This window comes from Pyrgilauda ruficollis, unplaced genomic scaffold (assembly GCF_017590135.1).
Source record: "Pyrgilauda ruficollis isolate IOZ18807 unplaced genomic scaffold, ASM1759013v1 scaffold110, whole genome shotgun sequence".
NCBI classification, from domain to species: domain Eukaryota; kingdom Metazoa; phylum Chordata; class Aves; order Passeriformes; family Passeridae; genus Pyrgilauda; species Pyrgilauda ruficollis.
In genome coordinates, this window is record NW_024509211.1 from 630077 (window position 1) to 652159 (window position 22083).

Genomic DNA, 22083 nt, shown 5'->3' on the forward strand with positions numbered 1-22083 from the left:
CTTGGGCTCAGCATCTTCCTCAGGAGACTTTCCCAGGCAGAGAGTGGGAGGGACAGGGATCACCTCCAGCTGGGAAGGACACTGCAGGACAGATGGGGATAAACAGCAAATAAAGGTGCTCACAGTTAGCACAGAGCCCCTTTCCCTTTCCTGCAGCAGAGTTATTTCCACAGACCATAACGAAACCCCTTTAAACACAAGAGTAAATGGTTCCTGCTGAGGTGAGGACAAATGATGGAGCTGTGGATCTCCTCAGGAGCCCAGGCAGGTTCAAAGGACCACTGTGGCCTGGCAGAGCCAAGGAGGTGAAGAAAAGGTGTGAATTCACCACTCCATGCTTAGCTTTTTCTGACCTCCAGCAGCAGCTGCAGAGGGTGGCTGGTCCTGTCTTTCTCTGACACTGCTGCCTGAGCAGCTTTGGCTTAATGCACTTGTATTTAACCATGTCTGTGCCAAGCTTTAATGACAGAATCTTTTATTTCTATTTGAAGGAGTTGTGGACTGATTCCTGCTGTGGTTTGTCCAGTCCCATGGCTCTCATCCCTTTTTAGCAGGTTCTGAAAGCACTTTATTGTGTCCTTATGTCCCCTGAGCTTTGCTGGGACTATCAGCTCCCTTTGGTGGCTGGATGGGTAGACAGGGACATGGGGTGGTCTCTCTGCCAGGCCTGTGACTGCAAGACACCCCACACAAAGCCTGATTGTCCAGAGAGCTGAGCTGGTCCAGGTCACCCCATGCCTCAGTTTCCCCCCTCTAGAGCAGGGGTGCTGCCACACAGTCCTTCCTTCCTGCCTTCTCCAAGCAGAGGACAAGACACCCTATGGCCCATTAACATCCTCCCACACCATACTTTATACTTTGGGGTCTTCTTAGGGGTCTTAATTTTATAGTGAGATCCTGGAAGTCTTTTCACACCAAATCAGAGAATCACTTATGTTAGAAAAGGCCCCCAATACCATCAAGTCCAACCTTTGACTGATCACTAGCTTGTCAACCAGACCAGAGCACTGAATGCCATGTTCAGTCCTTTCTGGAACACTTCCAGGGATGGTGACTCCTGGCCAGCCCATTCCAATGCCTGACAACCCTTTCCATGAAGAAATTCCTCCTGATGTCCAACCTGAACCTTCCCTGGTGCAGCTTGGGGCTGTTTGCTCTCATTCTGCCACTGGTTCCCTGGCAGCAAAGCCTGATCCCCACCCTCCTGCCAGGGAGTTGTAGAGAACAAAAAGGTCCCCTTGGGCCTCCTTTTCTCCAGGCTGAGCCTCCCAAGCTCCCTCAGCTGCTCCTCACAGTCCTTTCTCTCTCCAGTCTTGCATCTCATGGCAGGACAGTGGGCATGTGCTCAACCCCATCAACCCCAAACGTGTTCCAGGTGGTCTCTCCTCACTCCTCACTTTGAAAATCCCCCCTACCTAAGCCACACCATTGCACAACCTCTTTCTTTGCATTATCTCAGCACCTACCAATGCACTGGGGCCACCACGCGGCATCCCAGCGGGAGCCCCTGAGGGCTGGCAACTCCTCCATCCTCTGCAGCTCTCCCACCTCCTGCTCCTTTACAGGATTCTTGGAAATCCCGCTGGGTTTTGTTTGGGTTTTTGCAAAAGGGTTTTCTGCAAAAGGGTTTTCTTGCTCACCTCCCCATTTTCCGCTCCCTCGGAAGGGGCTCGCGCACCCCGCGAGCTTGGCGCGCTCTGAAAGAGACAAGCGTGAGTTCTCCGTCTCCACAGGTGAGCTTTCTGCGCTGGGATCAGCAAGGAGCCCTCACACACGGGGAAAACATTCGACTGATTGCGCTCTGCCACCGCCAAAGCTCTTCTTGGCACCGGGTGCTCAGCGCAGTCAGCTTGAAAAAGGGGGGAAAACCACAAAAACCGAGCAAAGCGCAGAGTTCGTGGGACAGTGGGGGAAGACAAGAGGTGGTGCTAAAAGAGCAGCAAGACAGGGATGCTGGGCACCACGGGGCAGAGGATGAGGGGATAATTCCCCACGGCAGGAATATGCCATCTGTAAGAACCTATTTGGGCTGTTTTTATAGGAAGCGAGGTGGTAAAACTACATTTGCTAGCAAATAATTTAAATATTGCCAGTCACGTCACATTGTGGTTGTTTGGAAATAATTATATCCATATCACAGACAGTAAATAATAGATGTGCTTTCACTAACATTTTATTCATGTTCTGTTTTAATATGGCAAACTTAGAAGTAATTTAATCTCCCAGTAAATTGAACTGGTAGGGGGTTCTTCACACAGAAGATTGCAAGTTATTAATTCCAGGCAGTCTTCATCTTGTACAATTAGTCACTGTTTGCAGCTGGAAATGTTTTATTAATTTTCCATAGCAGTTGATTTTCCACAGTTTTCTCAGTTTAAATTAAGCAGTAAGAGCCGCTGTTTCTTCTTAAATAAATTTCCTTTCCACAAAAATACATGCCTCTGGCTATGTCAATTTTCCCGTTTGATTAAAGTGCCAGCAGGCAATTAATAACTTAATGCATTTTAAAGTACTTTTGGAAAAGTAATTTGAATAGCCAAACTTGTATATTTGAATTGATTGTTGCAGAAGATTTAACACACATTCTTAAATCACAGAACCTTGTAAAGGACAAATGAAGAGTTGCAGAAGAAGCAGCCACCATCCAACACTGTCTCCTGAAAACAGAGGGATCTTCTAAGTCTCCTTCTCTTCTGGGATTGTCACCCAGATGTTGGTCCTGGGAGAGGGGTTGGGGCTTGCAAGGGAAGAGATTTGCTGCTTTGGCTGAGTTCACTGGCGATGAGGTCCTTGGGAAAGGACCTGCTCTGATATATGATTGTCCCTTCTCCACTGCATGGGCTGGGACATTCCCAGCCCCAGTAGAGGCTCCCAATGGAAGCAGGAATCTGCTCTCATCTGGGTCTCAGAGGGTCCTTGTGGTGATTCAGACCTAATTTCATTGCATCCATCACAGAATCACAGAATTGTTTCAGCTGGAAGGGACCTTAAATATCACCTGATTCCATCCACTCCCATGTGGAGGGACACCTTCCACTAGATGAGGTTGCTCCAAGCCCCATCCAGCCTGGCCTGGAATTTGCTGCGAGGGATGGGGTAGCCACAGTTTCTCTGGGCAACCTGTGCCATGGCCCCACCACCCCCACGGGGAAAAATTTCTTCCCAATAGCCCACCTAAACCTACTCCCTTTTAGTTTGAAGCCATTCCCCCTTGCCTTGTCACTTCATGCTCTTGAAAAAGTCCCTCTCCATCTGTCTTGAAGGCTCTCTTCAGGCTCTGGAAGGCTAAAATTAGGTCACACCAAAGCCTTCTGCTTTCCAGGCTGAGAATTCCCAATTCTACCCATCTTTAGCCATCAAGAATTTCATCATAACCAACCTAAACCTGCCTTGTGCCAATTCAAAACCATTGCCCCTTGTCCTGTCCCTATCTGCTCGTGTAAAAATCAATCTCAGTGTTCATCTCCACACTCAAGGTTATATCCATGCCCTTTCCCACGTCTGTCCATGGTCAGGCTCAGCAGGAGCAGCTCAGCACGAGCCCCTCCTGTGATTCCAACCCTTCCCTCACACAGGAACAGGGACCTCAAAAGGTCCCCTCACCCACGCCTGGCTCTCAGGTGGGATCAGTGACCTCCAGCCTGGAGAGATGCTTGTCACTGGCTCATGAGACCCCACCACATCCCCTGGGCACCCAGGCAGGCTTTGCTGCCCTTCCAAGGACTGTGTTCTGGCTGTAGCTCCCGTTGGAGGGGGTTTCCTGGGAAGCTGTGTGCAGGGGTGTGCTGAGGTCATGGCGGGCAGGCGAGCGGGGCGTTTCTCCTCCCACACCTGACACCCTGATCCAGCAAAGCCCTTAAGAGCCCTCATAAATACAACCAGATAAACACCCTCTTTGAGTCAGTGGCATTATTCCTCTGCTTGCCTTAAAGCAGGCGCTTAAGGACTTTGTTGGATTGGATTTGAAATGCTTTAGCCCTCGTCTTTATCTGCCTTAAAATCAGTCTTGGAATAAGGGCTGTCTTGTATTTGTTATTCCTTTCAAGACATCAGCAATCCTATCAACGTTTCCTCCTTTTTGCAGAAGTTGAGGAATGCTGTGGCATTGCCCAGCTGCCAGGAGCTAAGGGCACCATGAGAGACAACTGTGAATTTCACCTGGTGCATCCACCAGCTGGAAAGAGATTATTTTTCTCAATGCTGAGCTGACTTTTCTGACCATCTCTGTGTAGACCTGGAGCCAAGTGTGGGGTGGCAGGAGGGGAAGGGGTGGGTGATTCATGTTGTGGCTATCAGTGTTTCACACATCTGAGAGCACGGCGTGCCCCAGCTGAGAACTTCAATCCACTTAGTGCCAGACAAAATGGCAGCTGTGTTGGATTGATAAAAAATAATAATCGTGATGAAATAATGAGATTAATGCCAGCTAGTGCTGTTTAACCAAAAGGTCATTTTGACAGAGGTAACTTTCATCAGGAAGCATCAAAATATCAGATTCATTTTTGCTTTTTTTGAGGAGAGGGCACTAAGAAGACAAACTGGGGATGTTGGACGTGCCAGGACTTTTCTGGGCTGTGGCATTTGGCTGGAAGCAGCTCCCAGTCTGCAAAGAGCAGGTTCTCAGCTCCAGGGACATCGTGGCCAAAGCTCAGCCACGATCAGCACCAGGCTCTGTGTCCCAGCTGAGAAACTCATCCTCAAACCACATTTCTTTGGGTGAACTCTCAAGGGTTTTATTTTTCTCTAATTTCTTGAAACTGTGGGGTTGTTTCTGATTTCTCCACTAAAAACCACATTCCTGCTTGTCTTGGAAACCCAGTTCAGCATCACTCCAGGTCCCACCTGCCCCTGGTGGCCTGTCTGGTCCCCGTGGGCAGCCTTGGCTCTCCAGGGACTGCTCAGGTGATGCCAGCACTGACAGCTCTGCCTTTCCTCCCTGAACTGGCTTAGTGCCTAATGATGATGGGGCTAAAAAACATACAAATGAAAAAGGAAAAAAAAAAGGTTGTGAAGCTCTGCTCCTTGCCTGGGGCTGTGGCAGAAGGAGAAAAGTTGATTGGGAGGAATAAGTCTTTAATTGTGTCTCTCCCTTCTGCCGGTGGCTTTGCTGGATCTCCACCTCTCTGCTTTCCCACCAAGCCTGTCCTGCACATCCTAATGATAATGGGGCTAAAAAACATACAAATGAAAAAGGAAAAAAAAAGGTTGTAAAGCTCTGCTCCTTGCCTGGGGCTGTGGCAGAAGGAGAAAAGTTGATTGGGAGGAATAAGTCTTTAATTGTGTCTCTCCCTTCTGCCGGTAGCTTTGCTGGATCTCCACCTCTCTGCTTTCCCACCAAGCCTGTCCTGCAACCCTGGGTTTGCCCAGTGAGTCTCATGTCCCTCCTGGAGGAGGGACCCTGCTGCCAGGGGACTCTGGGCTCTCCATCTGTCCTTCCTGCACCGTGGTCTGTGCTTTTCCCCTCCTCTGAAGGCCAGGGTGGTGTCTTTGAACCTCCCATGCACCTCACTGCCACGGGCACCATGTCCAGGGATGTCACTGCTGGCTTCCCCACACCATGAGCAGCCTGGTGAGCTGGAGGTGTCCCTGTCCATGGCAAGAGGGCTGCACTGGATGATCTTTGAAGGTCCTTTCCAACCTAGGTCATTCTGTGATTCTATGATTCCACGGCAGCTTGCCTAGCCATGCTCTGTCAGCCTCAGGCCCCACGTTTTTGGAAGTTCCTTGGCAATCCAGGACCAGAGCTGGGGGGCTGTCTCCTCCTTTCCTGCTCCACCTGCCACCTCCCTGCTGCTCAGGGTGCTTTGTGTCTTTCTGGGTGTGCACCCTCCAGCAGAGTCCAATTAAAACCAGTGTACCCCAGTTCAGCGAGTGAAGGGTGGAATTGCTTTATTTTTACCTTTGGAAGCAAGAAGTGATTTCTAGCAAAAGCCAAAAGTGGGTTTTCTCCTGGATTTGGCTGCTGAAGTGTGGGGCTGTGCTGTTTCCATCCCAGGAGCTGCTCTCCCACTGCTCCCATATCAAATGCAAACAGGAGCTGTGGGAGGCCAGCCTGTCTCTAACTGCATGATTCCATCTGAAGGGAAGAGACAAAATCCCCAAATCTCGAAATAATGAAAACAAAGATATCCAAGTAATAAAATCTGTGAGAAGCACAAAGACAACATAACTCAGATCTCAGCTGGCTCAAAGAAAGTGTCCATTAACAAGGGATTAGCAGGAGGGAAGTACACAACCAGTCAATAGGAAGTGAAAACACACCACACAGTCACCTAATATCACAGCCCAATGCAGGGCTAGGATGAAGGATGTGTTGGTAAATTCAGAATAACAGCTACTCCAGAAATCTATCAAATAAAAAAAAAAAAAGTGCTGCCAAACCTGCCTTTGTTGTGGAGCCTGGTTCTTAAGAAACCTTGAAAAACAGAGATTTGGTTTTTTTTGGGTTTTTTTTTGTTGGGGCTATCTCCTCACAGATTTGGACCTTTGGGGTGCCTTCTTCATACAAACAGAAATCAAAAATCAGTGAGATTGATTGTGTTCTCCCCACTGCTGTTTTTCAGCTAGTCTGTAATGGTCCCAAACTCTTCCTTCCCAAAATTGCATTGTAATCACTTGTTTGAAAGGCACTGGTGGCTTGTGGAGTATTTCTTCAAAAGCAGGGCAGGAGCAAGTGCTGTGTAATTAGATATGCAGAGAGCGTAGTGTGTGTGGGTGATACATTCATTTGGAGTAATTCACACACTTGCACTTCCATCGTTATTTAGAGATTAAACCAGTTCAGCTCCTTAGTGCTCACATCTGCCCAACACCCCCGTGGACTGCAGGCACTGGGGTACCTCCTGAAGCCACAAAATATTAAACCCCGTCCCAAAATGCTGCTCTGACACGAGTGTTCACAAGCAAAGCCTTATTTTAGTAACTGAGTTTTAGCTGCTCTGTGTCAGGAGGATGGGGGAGAGGCTGGGTGGTTCCCAGCACCCCTCCATGGTGATTCACAGCCCCCCTGGCGGGGTCAGCCCAGCTGCATGGGAAACAGGGCCAGGTTCTAAATAGAGGCTTAATCTGAGTTAAAATTAAATGGGCTTAATCTGGTCTTAATCTGAAATAATACCTCCGGTGTTCTGGATGTGTTGGCAGAGGGCTGGCAGGACCAGCCACCGTCCTTCAGGAGCCCTGGGCAGCGCTGCCAGCCAGGCTGGCTGGGCCAGCAGCACCCTGCTGCCTCCCAGAATCACCTCTGGGTCTCTCTGCTGGTGGTCACACCCTCATCCCGACCACCCTCTGTAGACCAGAGACTCCTGAGTGCAAGACAGAAATCTGTGGGTTTTGGAGGTTGGCGAATGCCTCACAGGCCTGCCCTGGAGCCAGTGGAGCTCCTGAAGGAGTGCAGGAGCTGCCGTAGGTGGCACAGAGCTGTGGGCCCAGCACCTGGGTGTGACACGAGCTGTCCCCATCCCCTCGAGGCCGTGGCCACAGGGAAATGGAGCCCTGTGGGCTGTGTGAGCCGCCCACCCTGCTGGATGGAGGAGAAAGGATCCACCTGGGCCTGGGAGAAAAGGAAACTGCAATGGGCACAGCAGGGAGGATGGGAAGGAAGCGTGACAGGCCTCGGGGACAGGGTCACGCTGGCAGCCCGAGCACAGCAGGACCTCGCTGGGGCTCAGCCCAGCACTGGATCAGACGCCTGCACTTCTAACATGAGCAAAAATAGCAAAAGGTTTCAGGAGCAGATGAGAGGCTCTCCCACTACCAAAGTCCATTCATAGGAGATCCTGAGCTGGAAGGGGACCCCAAGAATGACTGAGAGCAGCTCCTGGCCCTGCACAGACACCCCAACAATCCCACCCTGTGCCTGAGAGCGTGTTCCAAACACTCCTGCAGCTCCGGCAGCCTTGGGGCTGTGCCCATTCCCTGGGGAACCTGTTCAGTGCTCAGTCACCCTCTGAGTGAAGAACTTTTTCCTGATATCCAATCTAAACATCCCCTGATTCAGCTTGATGCCATTCCCATGGCCAAAACCCAGGGAAAGGGAAAGGAAAAGGGGAGCTTTTAACTTCCTTATTGGAGCCAGTGTGCAGCTGAGCCCTTATCCACCCCAAAGCAATCTCAGCACCCATCAGAGGCACCAGCAGCTCCTGCTAAAAACCTTTCCCAGCTCTTCCAGCATCCCCCAGCATGGGTAGAGTATGCACCCCAAGCCTTGCATGCCTTGCCAGAGGACCTGGGCACCTCCAGGTCAGAGGTTTCTGCTCCCTGAGTTTGCAAACTTAAAGCAAAATTGCTTTTCAGGATGTGTGCCCTGAATCCTACTCTAGTCTGATGGATTTAGGTGAGCATTGGTCCGAGTGGCATCATCTGACATCAACTGGCACCTCTGGTGACAACTCCTGGGCTGGGGGAGAAGTTTCTCAGCTTTGCTTTGATTTTTGCCAGGCAATTGGCATGCAAACACCCGCTCCCCAGAAAATAATGTACATTGTCCTAAGGATTTATGTGTTGCCATCTGCAATTTATGAGATTCTGCAAGCTCTGCTGGTAGCTTTGTATACTGGAGGTTTCATTTGAGAGTCATCAGCCACAGATTATGACTGCAAGGGGTGCCTGTCTTTAATCTCATTTTTGAAGGAATAAATGTTATTAGTTTTGATGAATTAATGGTATTTAGGTGTGCAAGGTTAGCATGAATTAATGTCCACCTATTTCTGTTGTGTGGCTGACTATTGTAAAAGGACTCTGGTAAGCAATCTTTACACAGTCTCTTTTTTTCTTCCCCTTCATTCTTTTCTAATGCTCTTTTAGGAGCTTAAAAATAATGTTTGAGAATTCTTTTTTTCCTCTTTCTTTTTAAGTAAAAAGAAATATTGAAGATTTTCCCCTGGGTAGAGCTGACATTAACTTAGCCACTGCTGAGTCACGGAAGGCTAACAAGCATTTGGGAGCCCAACCAAAAGGCTCTGATTTATGGATGCTGCAGGTGGAGGAATAATTCATGGCATAGCTCAGCTTTCTGGGGAGGGCTGGCTTTGCTGAGGATTGTGGATTTACTGGCTGATGGAAGAGCACCAAGAGAGGAGTTGCAGGGAACCTGCAGGGTCACAGGAGTGCAGGGCACTGGGATCTGCTGCCACATGGAGCCGGGGACCACAGTCCCCTTTATGAGCTGTTCACCTTCTGCTAAAACCATTTTGTTTTAATTTTGCTTCAGAATCGTTGAGCCATAGAATGGTGTGGGTTGGAAGGAACCATAGACACCATCCCATTCCAAACCCCTGCCATGGCAGGAACACCTCCCACCATCCCAGGTTGCTCCAAAGCCTGTCCAACCTGGCCTGGAACAATTCCAGGCATGGGGCAGCCACAGCTTCTCTGGGCAACCTGTGCTAGGGCCTCAGCACCTTCACCCTCAAGCAAGAATTTTTTCTGTACATCTAATCTAAATTTCCCCTTTTTCAATTTAAAGCCATTACATTCTTCTTAAACTTCTATGTTTTCCTCTGATCAGAATCAACCAGCCCTGATAATTACAAAACCTCATTTCCCCTGGCTGATTAATGATCATTGTAACCTGGCTTGTTTGTGCTCCACGCTGTCCATCAGATCAAGGCAAGCAAGCTGCTTCTACTTGTTTGAGATGGTTCTCTAGAACAACATCACTTTCATGGTGGGGAAAAAACAATCAGTACAAAAATTGCGTATTTCATGTCCAAATGGTTGTGACAGGTCATGTTTTGAATTTCTCTGCGTGGTCTGAGAAGGTTTAACTCTGAAATGGGTGGACAGTGTGTTGAAGGTCCTCACTGCCACTCCATCCTTCAAAAGTAAGGACAGAGGGATGTATCTGGCTCTTTCTTTGCCCACCCTGCAGAGAGCTTGGCATGGGCATTGCACAAGGTTATGGGGAAAGAATAGACTGGTCTAATAAGTTTGGCCTCTCAGAAGGGGGCTCAGCACAGAGGTTTCTGGTGGCAGCTTTGTACTTGTGAGTGCAAACAGCCTTTCTGAAAACAGGCAGCAATATTCACTTCCAAATCTTGAGGAATAATTCTACCGGAAAAATAATTTTCTGGCATAAAATAAGCATAAAATTGGGTTCCAAGTCGATGTGCCATGAACACCTAGACCAGATATTTATTTATAGATCCCTGGCAATGTTCAAAGAAGGTTGGAGAGGCTTGGAACAACCTGGTCTAGTGGAAGGTGTCCCTGCCCATGGCAGGGGGTTGGAATGAGATGGGCTTTAAGGTCTCTTCCAACCCAAATAATTCTATAATTCAATGATTGTCAACAACCTGAGGACTGAGAGCACTGATCATTAAAAAACCCAAGATTTCTCTGCCTTCCCTTGGTCCCATCAACTGCGGACTTGCTCTGTTAAAAGATAATAAGATCTAAGATTTGGCAGTGTTATCTGGATGGAAGGAACCTTTAGTAGAGGATTTTTTTCTTTCTTAATGAGAAGTCTCCAGGAACAGGCAGGAAATGCTGGAAGGATCCAGGTTTTATCGTGCTTGCCTTTATGAAATACTGTGTTATCTGGTGACAGCTACAGAGCCTTCCCCAAAATTTGGTTTGTTACAGTGCATTTACTGAAAAAAATTGCACACAAAAGATCTGAACCCTGTTACAAGGGAAGCACCTGTAGTATGTGATAGGCTTCCTTCTCCCATATAGGTATATTTAGGAATAACAAAAAGTCTGTGTAAAACTGCCTTGAGCTGTTCTTTAAGTTAATTATCACTTCTTTGGGTACTATGAATGGCTGTTCAATGACACTGTCAGCGAGTGGAATGAACCAAATTACTTTAATTATGGAGTAATTGCACAGAGTGATGGTAATTAAATCTTGATCAGTTTAAGTGAGTGAATTAATTGCTCCAACTTGGAATGCACACGGCAGCAAGAGGAGTTGTTTTGTAGTTTAATTAACACCAACCACTAAATTCTTATCATATCTAAAATGCAGACAATTAATGAGTTTGATGCTGCTCTCACCTTAATAGGAACTAGGACAGAACACATGCTGAGAAAGGTAGTTGTGGTAGCAAAATGACAGAAAACTTAATATTCCTGTCAGTGGTGGAGTCACATTAGCTATACTCTCTGCTTTGCCTTGCAGTGAAATGTGCAAATAGAAATATTGCCATATAATTAGCTCCTGGCCCCATTTTGTTTCAATACTCGCTGATCAGGAGACATTGCCAAATTTGTTAATGTTTTCAACTTCAGCTGCCTGTGTTTCCAGGTGATTTTTAACCTCTTCTCCCTGTGTTGTCCAGCGTGCTGCTCCCATCCTGGATAAATGAGCTGCTCTTTCCTTGTGCCACGTGCAAAGGTGCTGCCATGATTTCGGGTGTGTGATGGTCACACAGAGCACTCCTTAATGCAATGTCCACCTTCTGCCTCACCTGACAGCCTCCCAAAAGTGACTCCTCTCATGGCAAAGTCCTTGCTCCTCTTCTTTTCACTCCTGCCATGATAACATCTTCCTGAAGGGTCAGGGGACATAGAGGTTGGGGTGTTGATATGTTGACAAAAGGGAGGAAAGCAAATGCAGCCCACAAGTGCTTGCCATGCTGGTGACTGCTTAAAGGACACTTAAATATAAAGAAGAAGGGAGTTCCCAGCAGATGACGTGTCTGTGGGTTCAGAGTATTAATTTTTAGCTTAATCATGGAGATCAGAGGAGGGGGGAAACTCCCTGGACTGATCCCAAATGAGGAGCTTGGCTTAAAGGTGCTTTTAAATAATAAAATAGCTGTGCTGAACACCTGCCTGGGGCACTTTAACACAGACAGACAGACAGCTCCATCTTTCATTAACAGCATCAGGAGGTGATAATTTACTCTGCAGAGAAGCTGGTGGAGGTGTGACCCTGAGCTGGAGCTGCCATTCATGAGGTCACACCCACCACCATCCCACCAGGGCACTGATGGCCATTGCCAGCATTGTGGAGGGCACTGGCCACAGTGGGAATGCCATGGCTTCAGTGGCACCAAGGTTCTGCAGGTGTCAAGTATTTAACTGGAATTTGCACCCCTGAAGTCTCTGAATTGGAGCAAACATGGTACATTTTCCAGTACAGAGAAGCACTCAGCGGTGTGACCAGGGACACTGCCCAGCTGGCAGTGCCAGAGCAGCTGTCTCTTCGTTAGCTCTGATTTCTGCCTCCTCTTTAATTGGTGCTCAGAGCCAGCACTCTCATGGATCTGCAATGCTGCTCTGCCCAAGGCCAGCTCTTGATCAAATTTTCCACATCTCGTCCCGACCTTGGTCACATTCCCTCACTCCTTCCACACCCCTACTCGGCTCCATGTCTTGGACACAGGCACAGCTCCAGGAGATAATTCCCTGCTGAGTGAGATCTCCTCTGATTTGAATTGCTGTCAGTGGCAAAACACCATCTTCTGGAAGCAAAAGAAAGAACCTGCTGAATTAGAGGTATTTCTCCATCCATTTGCAAGATTTCATGGAGTTAATTTGAATGCATGGCTCCCGTGGCTGCCATGACAAAATCAGAGCCTTAGAGATGGCCAAGGAATTCCCATTTGTAGGGATTTTTGATCCCCTGAGGCATGCTCAGCTTCTGCTAAGGACTCAAGCCACATAAAGGGTTTAGATAGCAGCTCCCTCCTCCTCCAATACCACCAGATTCACAAAATAATTTTCATTTAGTTTTCATTTATTTCAAAGCGTTTTCCCAAAATAACAGGGTAGCACAAAGTCTGGGGCTCACTACCCACCATCCTAGAATTTCTTTTTAATTTTTTTCTCTTTCTTCTTTGGTGACTTTGCTCGTGGACTGGTGCACAATGTTTGCCTGGGTTATGTCCTGAAGATATTTGAAGGCAAAAGGTTTCTTTCATTCTGAAATCTGAGCCTCTTGAGTGAAAGGCCCTGTTGTTTGATTTTTGTGGTACTGGAGTAATTGGCCACAGGACTTGCAGCAGCTCAAGGTTCCTGCGTTGAAAGCAGCATCACAACTTATGTCCATGGCAGGAAGGGCTGCCTAACCTGTGTGACAGGGTGGGAAATGCCAAATCATAGAGTCACAGCATTCCAGAATGGTTGGGGTTGGAAGGGACCTTAAAGCCCATTTCATTCCACCCCTGCCATGGCAGGGACACCTTCCACTAGACCAGGTTGCTCCAAGCCCCATCCCACCTGGCCTGGAACACTTTCAGGGATGGGACAATCACTTTGTTTCACATTTTCCTCAAAGTGCAGGAAAACCAAACTTTTGGCACTCATTCTGCTCTATCCACCCCTTTCTCCACCCTTTCTTCTCTAAGTTTTACACAGCAGATTTCAGCCCTGAAGGAAGGAGGCTGTGCCAGACTGGGTGGGCCTTCATCCCCTTTGGGACCTTCATTCCCTTTGCCTTTCCCCACAAAGCACCACCTTCATTTTCATTTTGGCACTGGAGAAGAGGCCACACTGTGATAATTTATTTGTGGGGAGTTTTGTATAAGTTAGAGATGGGATTTTTGAGTTGTTTTTGATTGTATGGTTTATTTTCTTATTTTTTACATAGGTAGGAAGGGTGAGTTTGTTTTACATTGTTACAGGATGGTTTAGAAAGTTATAAGACTTTTAGTTATAAGATTTTTTAGGAGTTATTAACTAATAAAATATTGTTAACAAAGATATTTATGTTTTTAACTTTATCTTTAAATATTTAGTCTTAAAGATCTATACTACAGTATAAGTTTTCTTAATCATATTATGACACACAAACCTACAGTACTACATTCTAATATCCTTATTTACCTCTGTAACTACTTTTATTTTTTCTATATCTTAAACTCTAAAACTCTAAACTTTCCTTTACTTAACATGTCTCTACTTTAAACTATACATCCACATTCTCACTTCTAACACTTAAGTTTAGAAACTTTTCCCAAAGTCTCGAATCAAATCTTGTATTTAATTCTAAGCTTTAACTTACAAACCCAAAATTCTAAAAATTCCTTACATTTCAAATTCCATCACCACACGCCCACTCCACACAGACAGGGCTCTGTGCCACCCACCTTTGGGCACCTGCCTGAAAGACCCATCACAATGTTTGCCTATGGAAAGACAGGGAAGGAGGGGAATTGCTTGTTTTTACTCCAGGGAAGGTCTGGACTCACTTGGACCTGGACTTCTTCCCACTGCCCATCCCTATGGCTTTTCTGCTACTCCCCCTACACCTCCTACCTGGATCTTGCATGGTGCCAACCCTCTCAGTGCCACTGAGATAAGAATGACCAGCAGTGACTTGCAGTGATGGTGGAAAGGTTTGAACAGCCCCCACTCCCTGTGCCCTCAGCAATCCATCCCTCCTGCAGGACCCTGGCTATCAGGAAATTCTGCTAATCCCATGCAGCCATAGAGAGCTTTTCTCCCATTTGCTGGATGTACGAAATCCATATGTCATCAATCTCTTTCTGGTGGCTGGAGCCTGCTCATGAAGCTTAAATCTCTGGCATGTGGCTGGGAGCACGAGGGCCAAGTCCTGGTGCCTGCCAGCACAAGCTTCCACCTCCCACTTCTCCTGCTGCCCTCTTGCCTCCCTCCCCTGGCAGCCAGCACCCCCTGCAGCCACTCTTGGATCCGTTTTAGGGGAACCAAATAGTTCCTGCATAAAGCTGGTGCTGGAGCAGCCCAGATGTGCTGTTGGAGCAAGGAGGAGGCAGAGCTGGGCAGCTGCCTGTGTGCTTTCCTCCGGGAGGGCATCACCAATGCTCCAAAATCTTCTTCCCAAACCACCTGCCAGGCCTCAAGCTGCCAAAAAAGCAATAAATGAAGTGCAGCAGGGTCAGCTGCTTGGCCTCCACCAGCACTGGGGAGCTGAGGCTGCTTAAAAATGATGGTGTTGCCAAATTTGGGGCCGAAAATCAGCCTTTTGTCGATATTGTCTTTGCTTCAGCACCCGGCTTGGGCTTTCCAAATTCCTCTCCAGAGGCTGGGCAAAGGAAATGGGCAAAGGGGGTTGGTCTGGGAAACAACCCAGCCCTTCACAGTGGGAATGTGTGGCTGAGGGGGTCCTGCAGTTGGCAGGGGGGAGCTGGCAGAGGCTGGGCACCGTGGAGAGGTGACAGACCCGCTGGTGGGGACAGGGTGCCAGGAACGCTGCCCCACCACTGCCAAGCTGCCCCTGCGCCCCAGCACTGCCCAGGCACAGAGCAGATGTGGGAGGATGGGGAATGCTGCCACAGAGAGGTGCACAAGAACAGGGAATGTGGCCCAGGAACAGCTCAGGGTTGGAATGAGGGGAGAATTCACATGGGGTCAGAGCCCTTCTCCCTTTATCTTTGGGAGATTTGGGTAGCTTACTTTATTTTAGTCCCTTGCAATACATTTATATAAAGCTGCTTTGGGCTGAGTGCTTCTTAGTGCTGGTCTCTGCTCTATTTAAACATAAAATGTTTTAAAGTGCACAGATAGGTTTTTAACAGGGGAAAAAATTGCATGTGAATTACATTTATTTCTTGTTTACCCATACGGCTCCAGCCGACACTTATCGACAGATTAACTTTCACTAAACTTTCTGTGTAATATGTTTTAAAAACCCACTTCAAGTACAGATTCTATTAGTTCCTGACCTTATGTTTTAAGAGGAAGAAAGTGGCTTTACACCACATGAAATGTGTTAATGCATGGATAGAAGTCCTCTTATCCTCCTGCTTACATTAGGTCCAATCAGGAGAATGGATTATGTTTTTAATAATCTGACATTAGTCTTAAAAGTAATATTTAAGGCATTAGGATCCATAACTGCTGTGGTGTGTTCAGAGCTTTCTCTTTGTGTGTGTGTGCACACAGGGCTGGGCTAAAACATATGTTTATGAAACAATGCATTAGCCCAAAACCTCCCCAAATATATGGGGATAAATTGGGGCAGCAGATTACTGTTGACATCACTTTTTCAATTAGAGGCAGAGGGAAGATTTGATGGCCATTTTAAAACTGATTATGGAGGGCAGGGATTAGAGGCTGTTAGGAACAGGAGGTCTTGCTCTCCTCTCAGCCTTGGCCTCCTGGAGCTCTGTGGACTTCAGGAGTAGGTGCTGCTTTATGGGGTGGAATAAGGCCAGAGGCACTGGTGGCACTGGTTTGATGTACAGGTCATCTGTACATGGGGCTGGGCCTCTCTGCCTTAGTCCCTTGGAAACATTTCATGGAACAGGGGAAGAAATTTGGAGTTTTTATCCACAAACTGAATGTTTTAGAGAAAAGCCAAATCTTCCCAGCTGGTCTGGGTGGGTGAACACTGAACCCTGCTAGGCTGGATCTCTTCTCTCTGCCTTCACTCATGGTTGGAGGGACATTTAATTCATCTCAAGCCCTGATGTCCCCTACATCTACCTGGAAAAGACAAAAGGGAGCTGCAAAAGAAACAGGGAACACCAAGAGGAGAAAATGGTGTGTGCGGCCATCAGCATGCAGAGGAGTGGACTAGGATCTGCCATCCCAGCCAGATTTCTGCAGTGTTTAATTCCCTCCACTCAGAACCTTATTTCTAGCCGTAGTTTGTCTAATTGCAGCTTTTAGCACTTCAGGCTCTCTTCAGCTTTGTCTGCTCAATTAATCATCCTGCCAGAATCAGAAATCTTCTCCTCATGGGGCACTCACAGCCCACAGCCACGTTACTGCCCACCCTCCTCTCTGCTAAGTTGTAGATTGCTCAATGGAATTACAGAGGGGCTTTTTGCACCCCTACTGGTGCTCACAGGAAATTATAGACCTGTCCTGTTTTAAGAATCCTCCTTGGGAAGCCTAACCTGAGCCTAATGCTCCCATCAGTGCTGGACACAGATGTAACTCCATGACTGATGTTTCCTGTTGGCAAGAATTTGAGATCAAAATGCTTCAGCTTTCACTCCTCAGCTGCTGGGAGAGCATCCTCCCTTATTTTCACACACACCTTTCTCTCTCACATCTCCTGGACATCAGGAATTGCAGGGAGCCTCTGCCTTTTCCCCCTCTGACAGCAAACAAGGCTTTATCTTCCCAACATATGCGCAGTAACTGTTGTTTGGTGGCAGAAGGGAAATCCACAAGCTATCCAGCCACTGCACCTGCCTGCTTGGACCAAATTCCCCTACTCGTGTTTATTGACTGGAGTTAAGCAGGTCCTGGGCTGGAAGACCAGCTGGGAAATCCAGTGATTACAGGCACAAACAAACGAGCGAGGGGCGGGGATGGGCAGCCGCTCCTGTTTGACCACCACCGAGGGAACCTGGCAACACACCATCCTGACTCTTTATTTTAATTCCAGTCAGGGGAAATTTCAAGCCAGCCAAAGGAGGTGGGAGACAGGATATCCCCCACCCTCCAATCTGGACTGGTGACACATTTTGTCTGGGGGAACGCAGCGGTTCGAGGCGGCCACCCTGGGGTCTGCAGACTGTCCTGCCTTCCTCCTGCTCTGCCACGGCCTTTTCTAACTCTGAGGGGGTGTCTGAGCAGAGCCTCTTTGTCTCCAGCTTCCAGACACAACAGCTGTTTCTGGGGGTCCTCCTGGAAGCCTCTCACAGGTGCGGTTTTGGCCAGCACAGGGGTAAAAAGTGCCAGGTGAAAGGATGGGTTATGCAGAGCTCGTGGTGTTTAGCTTCCCCAAAGGTGCTGCAGAGCTGGGTCATTTCTGGGTAGGTAAGAGATGAGACCCCACAGATATCTCCATGCTTGCTGTCTCCCAGGAAATAACAGGAGTGACTCCTTGAACTCAGCACCCAATGAATGTCATCCATATGTAGAGAAATCAAATGAATTTAAAGGTTTTTCTTAGTTTTCCTGGTGTTCTTACCAGCTGGTCAGCTACAGTGGACAAAAACCCAGCCCAGATAAGCTGATATTCATGAATACCAGTGCATATTATTCTGCAAAAGCTTTGTTTGGGAAGGTCAAGTTGTACGGCATTATCTCATATTTGTGACTGAAAAAATCCACAAGGTTCCTAGAAAACAGGAAAAAAGGCTGCAATTGCCTCCTGTATTGCAGAAGAATTATCTGTGCTGATTAAGCTGTCGCTCATTAGCTCACCAGGCTTATCAAGGCCCCAGCCCACAAGGCCTTTGACTCCAGCAGGAATGATAGCACAGAACATTTGGTCCACCTTGGGTCACTGTGCACCCATTTTGCCTTTTTTTCCTGCTAATATCATGTGTAAATATATGCACAGCTGACCCTGCTGGAGAGTCCCCTGTCCCCTGCAAGAGGCTTCAGTTCCCCTGTGCTTCCCTTTGCAGTGTAAGTTCAGGCAGATTTGTGGAAAGCAGGAGATTTTGTTTGCGCCTAAATCTTTTTGTAGGATTTTCCTTAAAGGCCTTAATGCCATGGAAAAACATCAAGAGGCAAATTCTGCTTTGGGTTACACCAAAAGGGGAGTAAGTCAGCTGAAGGCAGTGAGGGAAGCTGGATTTATCCCAGTGGAGGCAGAAGCAGAGCTCAGCCCCTTGCACTTTGCTATTTTCTGCACCAGCAGTTCTGGCCTTTGAAAAATGAGATGCATTTTTCTCATTGTGGCTTGAGAGGAGCCTGCAAATGCCAGATGACAGAAAGCAGAGGAGGGGAAGTCTGAGGCTCCTAAATTAGAAGCTGCGGCAACTTCAGGCACTGTCCTATAGAAGCTGCCCTTGGCTTTATGTTAAATGTTGTTTTCTTGTGATTGTCAGCATTTGGTGTTAAAAAGATGCTCAGGGAAGGCTCATTTTACCTCAAATCCATGATTGGGCAGTAGCAGATTGCAAGATTTGTCTCTTTATGGGATGGGATTTGGAGCAACTTGGCTTAGTGGGAGGTGTCCCTGCCCATGGCAAGGTGTGGAATGAGATGGGCTTTAAGGTCTCTTCCAACCCAAACCATTCCATGAAGATTTTGGGGTCCTTCCCACAACATCTCTCACAAGGTAGCTGGTTTGGCCATGGATTTCCCATGGAGTGCTCTGGCCACATGGGTGCTGAACAACTGGTGATGTGAATGGGCAAGCCAGGTCTGGGAATACGCCAGGATTTAATCTGGATTTAATGTAATCCATTTAATCTGTTTCCTAGCCTGGCCTTCCACAGGAAATGGAGATGGAGCCAAAGTATCCTGATTCTGTTTTTGTGCTTCCTGACCTCTGAGGAGAACAACTGCAGGACCTGTGCAGACCTTGAAATGAGGGGATGGAGCAGGTTCAGGAGATTACCCTCAGCTGGAGGGTAAAATTCCAGCTGAGCTCTGGGGATGCTGCTGAGCTGGAACATGCTCCTGTCAGCCACCAGCATGCTGAAGGAAACATGCCTGAGGTTTGGCTTGTTTTTTGAGGCTATGGAGAAACCCACTGTCCTAGCCTGAATTTTTTGTGAGGTTTATGCTTATATAGTTCAGCCATTACTGTGAGTGTAAGAAGAATATTGTGTTCGGCTCCTGTGTAATAAAAGCAGCAGCTCTGGGACTGTCACCCCCTGGGACAGGAACTAGGGCCGAGCCAGGGATCAGCCTGGGAAAAGCAAACCAGCCAACTCAGCCCAACTCAAAATCCTATCCAGGGGTTGACCTTCCTGTTCTCTTCCCTCCAAAACTTGGATTTATTACATTGGAGGCAATAAACTCCAGGTAATGTGAGCTATCCACAAAATGGCACGTCCTGCATGATGGCACAGCTCCATTAGCAGGGCTGCTTGGATACAGGGAAATGGGAATCATGGAATCCCAGAATGGTTTGGGTTGGGACCTTAAAGCTCATCTCATTCCACCCCTGCCATGGGCAGGGACACCTTCCACTATCCCAGGGTGCTCCAAGCCCTGTCCAAGCTGGCCTTGGACACTTCCAGGGATGGGGCAAGCCACCATCTCTTCTCCACTCCAACACTACCTGCTGCTCAGCATCTCCACAAGTTCATTTTGGCCACGTATCAACACACCACAGTCCTTGTCTGTGGCCTCCTCTATGCAGAACAGGGGGAGGAGGAAAGGTTCCTATCACAATCTTACCAGAATGAGATTAATAAAAAAACCCTGTGGGAGTACACAGGTTTTGGAGCTGACTCTGGAGCTGCATCAATTTCCAACTGGAATAAAAGACAACCTGGGGTAGCTTAACCATGAGTAGCAGCACCAAGGATTTGTTCCATGGAGGAACACAACAAAGATATGGTGGGGCCAGGCAGGAAAACACAGGTTAAACCAGGTACAGAAAGCAATTTTGGAGGGTACAGTTCCTGTCTTACTTGACATCCTTTGTGCAAATTCCCTGAATGTGATCCTCAGTTGACACAATTCTGAGAGAAGCTTAAAGAAATGGGAACGAAACAGAGAGGACTGATGGAATGTAAAAAATTCTTACCTAAATGAGTTCCTTGATGAGTTTTATTGGACCTGTGAGCAAACGTGAAGAAATAAGAGTTTTAAACCCTGATTTGCTGGTACAGATTTTCAGCCATGTGGTGTGTATTGGCATTTCTTGGGCCAGCTTGTGAGTTTGGCCACCAGGGTATGGGCTAGAAATTGATGTCCTACACCTGTAACTAAAATAAGGATGAAAATGTGTAAATTAGTAAAAAATGTTCCCTTTTTCCAAACACTTACCAGAGAGTAATGGAGCAGCTCAGGGATGAAGGGAACAAGGCCCTCAACTGGTGCAGCAGCCAGAGAAGACGATCTGGGAAGTGGTGGTGGAGTCACGGTGCAGATCAGGCACTGCCAATAAGGCATGGGGATAAATAAATAATATTAGTTCAAGGAAATCAGGTGTGAAAACATAGAGATGACTGTCAGAGTTCTGGGAAAACCAGCTGAGACAAATGGGATCCATGACTGCTAAGTGTGACAAAAAATCAGCTGGGAGGCCACTGAGATTGGTGCAGGAAGAGATTGGAATCTCCTACAAGTCAATAAAGCCTTTCTGACAAAGGTGCAAAACTGTGGGAAACAAGAAATGGGGAAATTAAAAACTGAGCAAAGAAACATGGGGAAATTAGTTCAGTCCATTTTCCTACTTGGGGAAAAAAATTAAGCTGAGCTTTGAAACAAAGAACACTGCTGCTGTCCTGGCATCAGTGGAACCAAATCTGTTTTCCTATGGAACTGAGCCCCTGTCTTCTCCCAGACCTCTGACCCCTTTTCACCTGGGAGATCTTTATCTTTCTTTTGAATTTTGAGGGGTTCACAAGGCACTGGGGGTTTCCTGGTGGATGTGAAGTGCATGAATCTGGATCCCTTGGATGGCCAGGGAGAACACAAGGAACCAGCACAGAGGTTCCCCACATGCTTTGGGTGACCAGCCACATCCAGGCATGTCCTTCATGGCTGGATGTACCTTGAAAATGTGCTTTTGCAGGATGGGGCAGAGAGAATCCCATGTCTGCTGGTTTTTGGCTTCTCTTTTCTGCCTCTGTCCATGTTGGGATTGAAGCTCTCGAGACAGTATTTTGTGTTCAGGCTCAGGTGTTTATTATTTCTTATCTGTTGTGAATTCTACAGCATTCTACTAACAAGCTACAAAATGGCTAACTACCTTTCTATACAAGGTCTTTTAAGGCTAAACTATCCAATTAAGAAATGACACCTAAATTATTTTCACTTTTAGCCCAATAACTAATCACTCCGATTCCGCAATGCAGACTTTTCTGTCCAATCAAAAAATAGCACCCAAACCCACGGAGAAGAAGGAAGAAGAAGTTGAAGAAGAACACCCAGCCACTCCCCTAAAACCTCCATCTTGCCCCACATAAATTGCTATATTCTAAAACCTTAAACTCTAAGTTTTCCACCCTGTGATATTACACACTTCTAATCAAACTACACACCCATAATCCCAGTGCTATCAATCAATTTTGGAAGCCTTCTTCATGGCCTCAGGTAAAATATAGTTTTTTCTTGTGGGTCTGTGCCCTTCAGCACAGAAAGTTTAAAATTCTCAGCATCCAGGGTTCCAGCACATGTCCAGGGACAACAGGATGTTCTCTGGACCAAGTATGCTTTTATTCCACTTTATTCCCCTTGGAAACTCCCTCTGCACCATGTCCAGTGCAGCCACGTTGCTGTAGCTGGGATATGGGAGCCTGGTCTTGCCCCCCTCAAGAAACAAGTCATAAAAAGCAGCTTAGTCAA

At 47.4% G+C, this 22083-nt stretch overlaps 1 protein-coding gene across 1 annotated transcript in view; it reads left to right on the top strand.

Moving 5' to 3' along the window:
- Window positions 1–206: 206 nt before the first annotated feature.
- The window catches only part of TMEM260 (transmembrane protein 260), a 57377-nt gene continuing 35500 nt past the window's right edge, over window positions 207–22083 (top strand). The window contains exons 1-2 of the mRNA XM_041476918.1: window positions 207–221; window positions 1667–1733. Of these exons, the coding sequence (XP_041332852.1) occupies window positions 207–221; window positions 1667–1733 (82 nt within the window). The remainder of the gene's footprint in view (window positions 222–1666; window positions 1734–22083) is intronic.